Source organism: Taurulus bubalis (assembly GCF_910589615.1).
Source record: "Taurulus bubalis genome assembly, chromosome: 3".
NCBI classification, from domain to species: domain Eukaryota; kingdom Metazoa; phylum Chordata; class Actinopteri; order Perciformes; family Cottidae; genus Taurulus; species Taurulus bubalis.
This window is the reverse complement of record NC_136591.1, coordinates 28458752-28467823: the sequence shown is the minus strand read 5'-3', so window position 1 is coordinate 28467823 and position 9072 is coordinate 28458752. Positions and strand designations below refer to the sequence as shown.

At 42.0% G+C, this 9072-nt stretch overlaps 1 protein-coding gene across 1 annotated transcript; it reads right to left on the bottom strand.

Moving 5' to 3' along the window:
* Positions 1–637: 637 nt before the first annotated feature.
* Positions 638–8849, bottom strand: LOC306733772 (single-minded homolog 1-like; the record flags this gene model as incomplete). The annotated part of the gene is made up of 11 exons (XM_079215072.1): positions 638–1380; positions 1806–2193; positions 2299–2455; positions 4891–5038; positions 5259–5365; positions 5598–5797; positions 6158–6243; positions 6590–6698; positions 6842–6931; positions 7104–7180; positions 8675–8849. 11 exons carry the CDS (start codon positions 8847–8849, stop codon positions 638–640), a joined length of 2280 nt encoding a protein of 759 aa, XP_079071198.1.
* Between the last annotated feature and the right edge of the window lie 223 nt (positions 8850–9072).

Below are 9072 nucleotides of genomic sequence, written 5' to 3'. Positions count from 1 at the left end.
AAAATGACATACAGAAAACAGCCCACTGACAAATAAATACCAGGAAACATTGACATCTTACAATAGTGAACCTCTTGCCTTTCCCATGGTGCACTGCTTGTGTCAAACATTGTGTTCTGACCACTGGAGTTTTCAGACAAAGGGGCAATGGAACAACACATTTTCTGACTGCCTTTGGAAATAATGTCCAAGACAGATTAACTTGCATGACCAATGGTGCATGAGGCGGTTGGGACTGAACGACTGGCTTGATGTTTAACCAGACTCCAAACTTAGGTCGCCTTTGGAGGGATGGGAACTCAGTTGACCATTAAAATAACACTATATTTCTATGTAATGGAGAAAACCTTCATCATTTGAAGTGTCATACCAAACATCTGTCCTTGAACACTCGTTCATATCATCCTCCGATGATAAAGAAAAGAGAATGATATGATACAAAGGTAGACAAACACAAATTGTGCTGAATCGGCCACCAAGGAAATATCAACCCAGTGCCGTATACCTTTTATTCTTTTATTTTATTTTATTGTCCAGCCATTTGTATCAAGCGCCTGATCAGTGTTTGCATGTGCCTAAAGCACGACCACTGCGATATCCTCATCTAGAGAACAGGTCCTATCTAGACCATATGTCGTCAGCTCCCGTTGGTGATGATGACTGAGGTGGCCTTGTGTCCCTGCATCTGCTCAGCCTGCATCCTCACATGGGACGCCACGTCATACTGGACTCCTCCACAGGCCAGGCCAGAGTAACTCCGCAGGTTCTCTGAGTCATACAGGTGCTCCAGGGAGTATCCGGTCAAAGAATAGGCAGCTTGTCTGTCCAGTGGCTGCCTGTCCTGGGCCGGATAGAGCAGCGGGCTCCCCTGCGGCTGTTGAGGATGGGGGGACAGATCCGTCTGCATGTAGTCTTTGGTGAGGGAGAGCGCCGCCCTAGGGATCCCATCAGAGCTGGGGCTGCTGAGGCGAGACAGAGACACCGGACTGGTCGTGTTTTCATCGTTGTCGTGTGGGCCGAGCAATTTGACACTGTCCTGGTGATGAAGGCGCTCGGAGCCGAGGTCCATGCTGGGAGCTCCCGGGCCGCGACACACCACGCTGGGCATGTTGAGATGGGAGTGGTGCGGTAGGGAGGAGTTGAAGCACGGGCTGTGAGCTTTGGCGAGGCCCGAGACGTCCAGCGGCGACTTGTGTTGCTGCAGACGACTCTCTTCCTCTTTGATCATCTGCTGTGTGGCTCGGATCAGCGTCTCCATCTTGCTGGGCTCTCGAGGGGTCGCCCGGAAGTGGTCACCATGGTAACGCTCACCCGAATCGCTGGTGGACCCGCCTCCATCAGGTGAACTCACCACACTGTCTTCATCCCAGTTGCCCCGTCCTATAAGGAGAGTTTAATAGCCACATTTTAGAACAGTGCAATCCTTGAATTACATTGTGTAATAAATCATTTGATTCTGAATTTACAAAATGTGTGACGACTAGTGCCGGTTGTTAAAACCATAAGTTGCCTTTGTGATGTGTACGTTTTGCTTTAAATCGGTTAAGAAGCATGGTTAGACTGAATGTCTTGGCAGACGCACAGTTGGGGGTTGTTTCCCTGTTTGAGGATGTGAAATGTGAAACAACTTGGCTTTCAATTGCAGGCAATTTTTGAACAGATGGTAGCAATCGGCACACTGGCAAGAGACGGGGTAAACAACTTAGCATGTCCCATAATAACATTTGGAAAACAGCTACCACAAGAAGTTAGGCCAGTGCTATTTCCAGAGACAGATGGTCCTGGTCTCGACCCTAACATCTCACCGTGAATGGCTCCATGGTAGGATGTGATTTCGTAGCCCTCGCTGTTCTCCACGGACGATTTTGGCAGCGAGAGCACGGAGCGCGTGGCGTCCCACCAGACCTCTCTTCCCGACTGGGGGGTTCCAAGGAAGTAGCGACCGCTCTGGCATCGCACGCGGTCACAGGTGCTGGTGTGAGGATGCGTTTGGGCATGGGCGAGATCATCTTCTGATAGACCCAGGCTGTAACACAGGGAGCCTGAGTCTGGATACAGTCTGTAGGCACAGGAGGCCTCCGCAGCCTCAACGGGATCCAGCAGCTGAGGAGATGCAGAATCTGTCAGTGGGCTCCCTCCCCACTGGCTGTCTTGGTCGGACTCTGACCGCTCTGGATTGAAAGCTGAAAACTGCTGACAGAAACAAGAAAATCCTGTTTTTTAACCTCTTTCTATCAATTCCGCCTGCACCGAGTCTCCTCTCTGAATTTAGCCGCATGAAACATTCTGTTGTTTTACCTGCGGGTAGGGTGACACTCTGGCTTTGGCCTTCGCCTGGGTCGGACGTGACTTGGTGCTCTTCCTGTCTTCACCGTGACTGTCGGCGTAGGGGAAGGCTGGCTTGGTGGGGCTCATTTGGTCCAAAGACAGCTGCATTCCCTTGTACTCAGTATCCCTTTTGACACAGACAAAATATATGTTCGGGATCAAAATACAACTTTGAACCCATATTTATCCAGGTTGTGACTTTTTTAGCCATGCTAGCACTAGGAATGGCAATGGTGGCCATTCTACCACCTTGGTAAGGACTGGAATATCCCAACGACTATTGGATGGGTTGCCATGCAATTTGGTACAAACTAATTCATGACCTACTCAGTATACATATGATTAACTTTGATGATAGCCTGACTTTTCATTTAGTGCCTCTAGCAGCTCAACATTTTAATTTATGTTTTATTTTTAGTGCTGTTGGGCAATGGTTTGCATGCTAATTCGCTAAACTAAGATTGTGGCACTGCTAAAAATGATACCATCAGTATGTTAGCATTGTCAGCACTAAGTGGAACCCCACCTAGCTGCTAATGCATCCACTGTTTATGGTTCATCTTAGTGTTGTTGGTGAAGTGCCTTGCTCAGGGACACTTTTAATGCTGCTGAAGGAGGGCATAGTGTTACTTGTTCACCTTTCCCTCAAGGTTTTCCTAAGCTTCTCAAAAGTCTGCACCTTCTTTCTTCCTAATACAGTCTTGTGACATAATCAGTAATCAGTCTGCAGCAGACATAATTGTCAATATTGAACATAGATAACTTCACTGTACAGGCTTATTTTACAAACACACTTTTTATACCATGAGTGATGTGACGACTATGAGAAGTGAAAACATTTAAGATAAATTCAAGAGAAAGTCCTCCCACTTCTGAGATAAATAACAGACACCATGAAGAAAGTTAATCATTCTTTTCTGCTGTGCAACCATTGCCAGAACCCAGCTAGAAAACAATGGGAGTGTGTAAGCATACACAGACACAAGCATGTGGACGTACAGTATCTCTGCACTCGACCTCCTTTGCAAGCGTCTTATAAATAAAAAAAACATTTGTGTAATACAGGTGGCTTTCTTACTGGTGCAGCTTGTGCACCATCTTTGACATTTTAACCCACTGTCCTGTGGCTGAACTCAAGTGTCGCTGTCGAGGGAGTGAAAAGGCTCCTGTGTCAAGTGTTCAGCAAACATGAGCCTATTCTTAACTTATCACATCAACAGTATGTAATAGCAGCTGCCTGGCATTTTAAACCCTGTGGCCCATCCCTGACCCTGCACAGCCAGCCTCTTTAATATGACTCTAAATATGACCCATTCTTTATGTACAGCACCTAAGGGGAAAGGCTGTGTTTGGATAGCCAGTACACAGTGTGAGTGTTATTTGCTCTTGCAGGTATAGTTGCAGGCGGCTGGTTCTGCATCCTATCTGTGCCCTGGATGACTTATGTCTGAGCCAATAATGTTGGGCCTTTGTGCAAACTCAGCTGTGTTAGCCGAATTCCACCTCAGGGTCAATGTCAGAGCACCTCATGTCTGAGATACGCCACCAGCCAACCTCCAAACATGATTTATTAATGGATTCTTGTTGGGGTAAAATGCTGCCAGGGCAAGGTGATTGAATTGCTGTTTGTTTTTAAATGTAGGTGTTTTTTTGGGCTCCTGCTGCACGTGAGCTTTTGGATACTTCTGTGTTAAAGGTAATTATGCAATTGGAAATTCACTGCCATTTTAATGTTACTTTGTTTTCTTCTTGCTGCATTGGAAAGAAATCAATGGGTTGACTGCAGCTATATGCATTCACACACGTACAGAGAGACACACACACACCCTGTTATACACACAGTAGGACACACACACACACACTTAGCAAAGCACATGTGGATCAACCAAACTTAACGAGAAAAACATGGGCTACAGCTATGAGATAGCTATTGATTCCTAGTTCACCGTTTGATCGATTTTGCTTTCCTTTGACTGCAGATCGATGGTGACAGTAGAGCTTTTTTGATGGGGTTGAACCCTGATGTTTGTCTTGCTGTCTCAAAGGGCCCTAGTGTGCTTTGTGCTCTCATAACACACAACTGCTAAACCCTGCAGCCACAGTGTTTGGTGGATTTGTACAGAGAGGCTACAGGGGATAAAGAGAAGGATTTCTCAAAGAGACAAAGAGCCATCGTATCACAGAGTGAGCGACAAGCATGGATCATAAGAGTGTATGATATGATTTTACTTAATCCAGTTCAATAAGCAATGCTTCTCCCTCTGCAAACACCGTTAAAAATGCAGCTGCTTTTAGCCCAGCATAATACGTTATACCTTGTGTTATGTTAACATAGCTGGGATTTAGGAGATTTCAGTCCAAAATGCCATAAATGCAAAACCCTAATATCTGAAATGCTTTATTCATACTCACAAATGAAAGATTCCAACCAATTAATATGCATGAATGGTACCCTTTCCACGAACAAACGCATCAAGAAAGTATTATGAATATATTCTTAAATCAAGTTTTCAACTTCTTAGGTTTCAGGATTTTTAGATGTGAATATCAAGTGAGACTTACGTGAGTACATAGTTGACGCTGACTATGCAGTGAGGTCTTGAGGACCGGCTGTTGTGGACGATTGTGGCATAACTCTGGACCCAAACCCAGCCACCGTGCTTGGCCAGGAAACGATAATACTTAGTAGTGACTTGTCCTTTTACCAGCACTGAAGGAGATGAAAGAATCAGACAGAAAATATGATTAGCGTGTGTGTGTGTGTGTGTGTGTGTGTGTGTGTGTGTGTGTGTGTGTGTGTGTGTGTGTGTGTGTGTGTGTGTGTGTGTGTGTGTGTGTGTGTGAATGCCTGCATTCGGCAGCTGCAGGAGATTGCCTAAAAGAAGGTCGGCCGGCCTGTTGTAAAAGAACGATGCAGGTTTGAAACTCACATAGGTGGTGTGCACAGCGGAGGTGGAAGATGTCACAGCTGTGGACATGGTGGTACAGGGTTTTCTCTATCAGGTCCTGGGGCTCATAGCCTGTCAGCTCTGCCACCCTGGAAAGGAATTAATCAGTTGTTTTTAAAACCATGCATGGGATCCCTCATTTTCTCAGTTTTGTTTATGTTTAACAGGTAACATTTTTAGTAATTTTTTGGAGAACTAATTTAATCCTTCCTAATGAAAATATATTCTTAACAGTAAACACACACACTCAATAAATAACTTTGGGTTAGAAAGACACCACCTCACGAGAAACAATTGTTGTCATATAAACTGGTTGCACACCTGGAGTCCAGGAAGATGAGCTTCATGTCCAAACTGGCCCTGAACATAAACATGTTGCTGTGCAGCTTGATCTCGGTCACGGCGCTGGGCGGTAAGGAGTGACCCACAGCCACCAAACCCACGTTCTGGTAGCAGCCCTCGAAAGGAGACATGTCCAAACTGTACTGACGGATCTTCAAGTAGCCACTGCAGTGGATCACCTGGTGGAACAGGTATAGGAAGCGAGAGAAGCTCAGATTACAGATGTACATAAGGAGACCCTGAAATGTGCCTTTATAAAGAAGTCTGGGATAGCATGATTAATACAAGCATAATGTATATGCTGACCAGCGTTATATAATTATTACTGAAATACAATATTATGGAAATGCAAAAAGATATTATAATTTTTGTGGGAAAAGTAGAAAACAGTCTATGAAAAGAAAATTAATTAATATGAATATTGGTCTCCTTTTTTTAAATTATACATCAATTATACTACCGAAATTAAGAATATTGTTAATTTATAAATAGTCAAGTAAATACCACAGGCCAGGGACAAAGCTTAATTTTCACTATACCTTGTATCCACCACTGGTGAGGCCTGCGTTTCTTTTTGCCAGCACACATTTCATCCGCAAAAAGAAAGAGCGCTCCGCTTCATATTCTGAAAAGTCATTACAAAATACAAGTCATATCAAAAACTCATATATATGGAGCTATTAAATAAAAATAAAAAATTACTATAGACTGTTTAAAAACACTAACTCCAAGTCCACGAGTGCATTTTAATAACAATATGCAACGGCGATATTTATGTTACGTACAAAATTAATAACATAAAGTTTTTACTGTATCAAAGATGAATAAATAATAAGAATACCAAAGTGTATTTCCAAGCTCATTTGCATATGTTATTCGTTGCATTTATAAGCGTCATGCTCGAATATGTAATTTACTTGCCAACAGACGACGTATTTGTGGGAAGCTGTTGGGAGGAAATGCATTTTTACCTTGAACGAAATGTGAGTGGTATGGTTGATGTGGCGTCAGCACCGCTGTCATCTCGTCGTGGTCGGCAGGATGGACATATTCATAAATACTGTTCCCAGTCAACTCTACCTGTTGAGAATAACTCATGTAATTAACAGGTAGAGACTATTTCCCAAACACACTTCCAACACGACGTGTGATGTATTATATTAGCTTTTAATGTGTATGATAAGAAACGCAGAAACTAATTGAATCTGATCGTACAAACGGACCTGAGACAGTCCTAAATGGACCGACGCTGTTTCTGAAATGTACATTATTTTCCCATCTGGAGCCACAACGAAGATGAATCCGTCCAACGTCTGCAAATAAACGACAGTTATCTCTCAACATTATTTCACACGACCATATTCCTGTCTTGCAGATAAATAATAGGTTTTACCGTGGCAATCATACAAATATAATTACAAATTCATTGTAAATTGTAAATAACAATACGTGACATTACACAATAAATAATACAATATAATTTACCTGCAGTAAATGAGCTCCCAGTTCTCGTCCAATATTGTCCAAAGATCTTCTTGCTTGACCCCAAGCTTCTCCCAAACCTGTAGAAGGTGAAATAAGTATTGCTGTTTGGTTGCTTTGTGGCTTTATAATTAAATGGAGAAGATGACATGTGTTGTATCGATAACGAAAAAAATCATGACCATATTTCTCTACTATTGTTATTATTATAGTTATAGTTATGCTTTAAAAAAGAAGGCCCGACACACACACCCCCACACACACACCCTCAAGCCAGAGGTATGCCTGTTAAAAGGGCCTGTTTAGTGTTAAGGCGTTTACATGTCGCTTCATGGCTGCAGACATGAAGCTTTAATCTGTTGCTGTTTACAATGCGCAAAGGTGATGTGTCTCTTAAAACAACTACAATTTAGACCTTCAAGCTGGAGGGATGACATACATTAAATACTTGGATTATATTGTAATTAATCCTGATGTTCCATGACATATTATTGTATCATTATTATCATTATAAATAAGCATAATATGCAAATAAATAATGCCTCCCTATAAACCCCAGATTTTTGGTCCAATAGATCCCTCAGTGTAGATACCTCTACTTTCAGTGTAAGTCGAACAAAGCAAATATGTGTTGCTCATTGAAATTCATTCTGTTTCACGAGATATTTCGTGAGCTCGGGTATCATCAATAAATTAGACTCTGCTGTAAATGGAAATGAAAATATGTGTTCGCTTTCGGACATGCAGTTTAATATCAATCCCACCAGATGAGAGGATGTAGAAAAGGGAACTTCAGCAAAAAAAAGGTGTTTTTGTAAAATGGTTACGTGATATAAACAATACAACATATGTCATATACTATACTTAATATATATATATATATATATATATATATATATATATATATATATATATATATTAAAAATATATATATATATATATTATGTTACATGTAATGTCAGCAAAACTGGGTTTCTGACTAGATTTCATCATCAGTATTATTGTGTTCTTATACAGGAGAGGCAAGGTTGTGCCTCCATCTTCGTGCATGGCTTTGGGTGATTAGAAGCCGTGCCGGACTTTTTTTTAAATAATTGGTACGTCTCGTTCTCAGTCACGCAGTCAAAGAAGCCTGCAGAGACCTGTATAAAAGATGGTGGCATATTGTCTCATTTAGACACAAACTCCATCATGATCCATTTGTAAAGACTCCCTGCAGATCAGTGAAAACTGACTGTAATCTTCCTATAATATTTCTTTATGGCTTAAAGTGGGTATGGAGCGCGGCTGTATTTACAGTGTCCGTTTCAATTTCATTTCATTTTATTGTTGCAATCTCCCATAACATCACGATAGTACTGTTGATATTTCTGATATTATTGATAATTAAAATATTTTATCTGCGGACTTTAACACATTTCGGTCGTACGACTACTAAATTAAAGCGGGATATTATTGATTCTTGGAATATGTATTTTATATTACACAAATATAATGATGTGATATATAATAACGTGGTTTTATGTCTCGGAGACCGTTGTAATGTTCAGTTTGTTAACGGTGGTGCCGCTCACCCTGAGGGAAAACGATTCTCATCTTCAGGTAACTTGTTGTGAGTCTTATGATGGAGGCTTTGTCCAGCTGGGAGGTGATGGCCGACGGTAAAGGCAACATTTTGGCCAGTTCGTAAAATTCACTGTTCTCCTTTTCCCGTCTAGTCCTTGCGGCCGTTTTGGATTTCTCCTTCATCTCGGCGCCTTTTTACTGTATCCTTCCTCGTGTGAGACGATGGTCATTCAAATCAGCAGTTCCACTGATTCCTCTCCGCTTTGACTCCTTTTCATTGCAGATATTTTTTTAAATCAAAAACGAAGAAGAAAAAAGCTGGAGTTTTAATGTCAACAGTCGAATCCCAAAAGAAAAGTGAGAATATCCCCGTTAGGTATACTCCTGATGGCGATCAGTGACACTT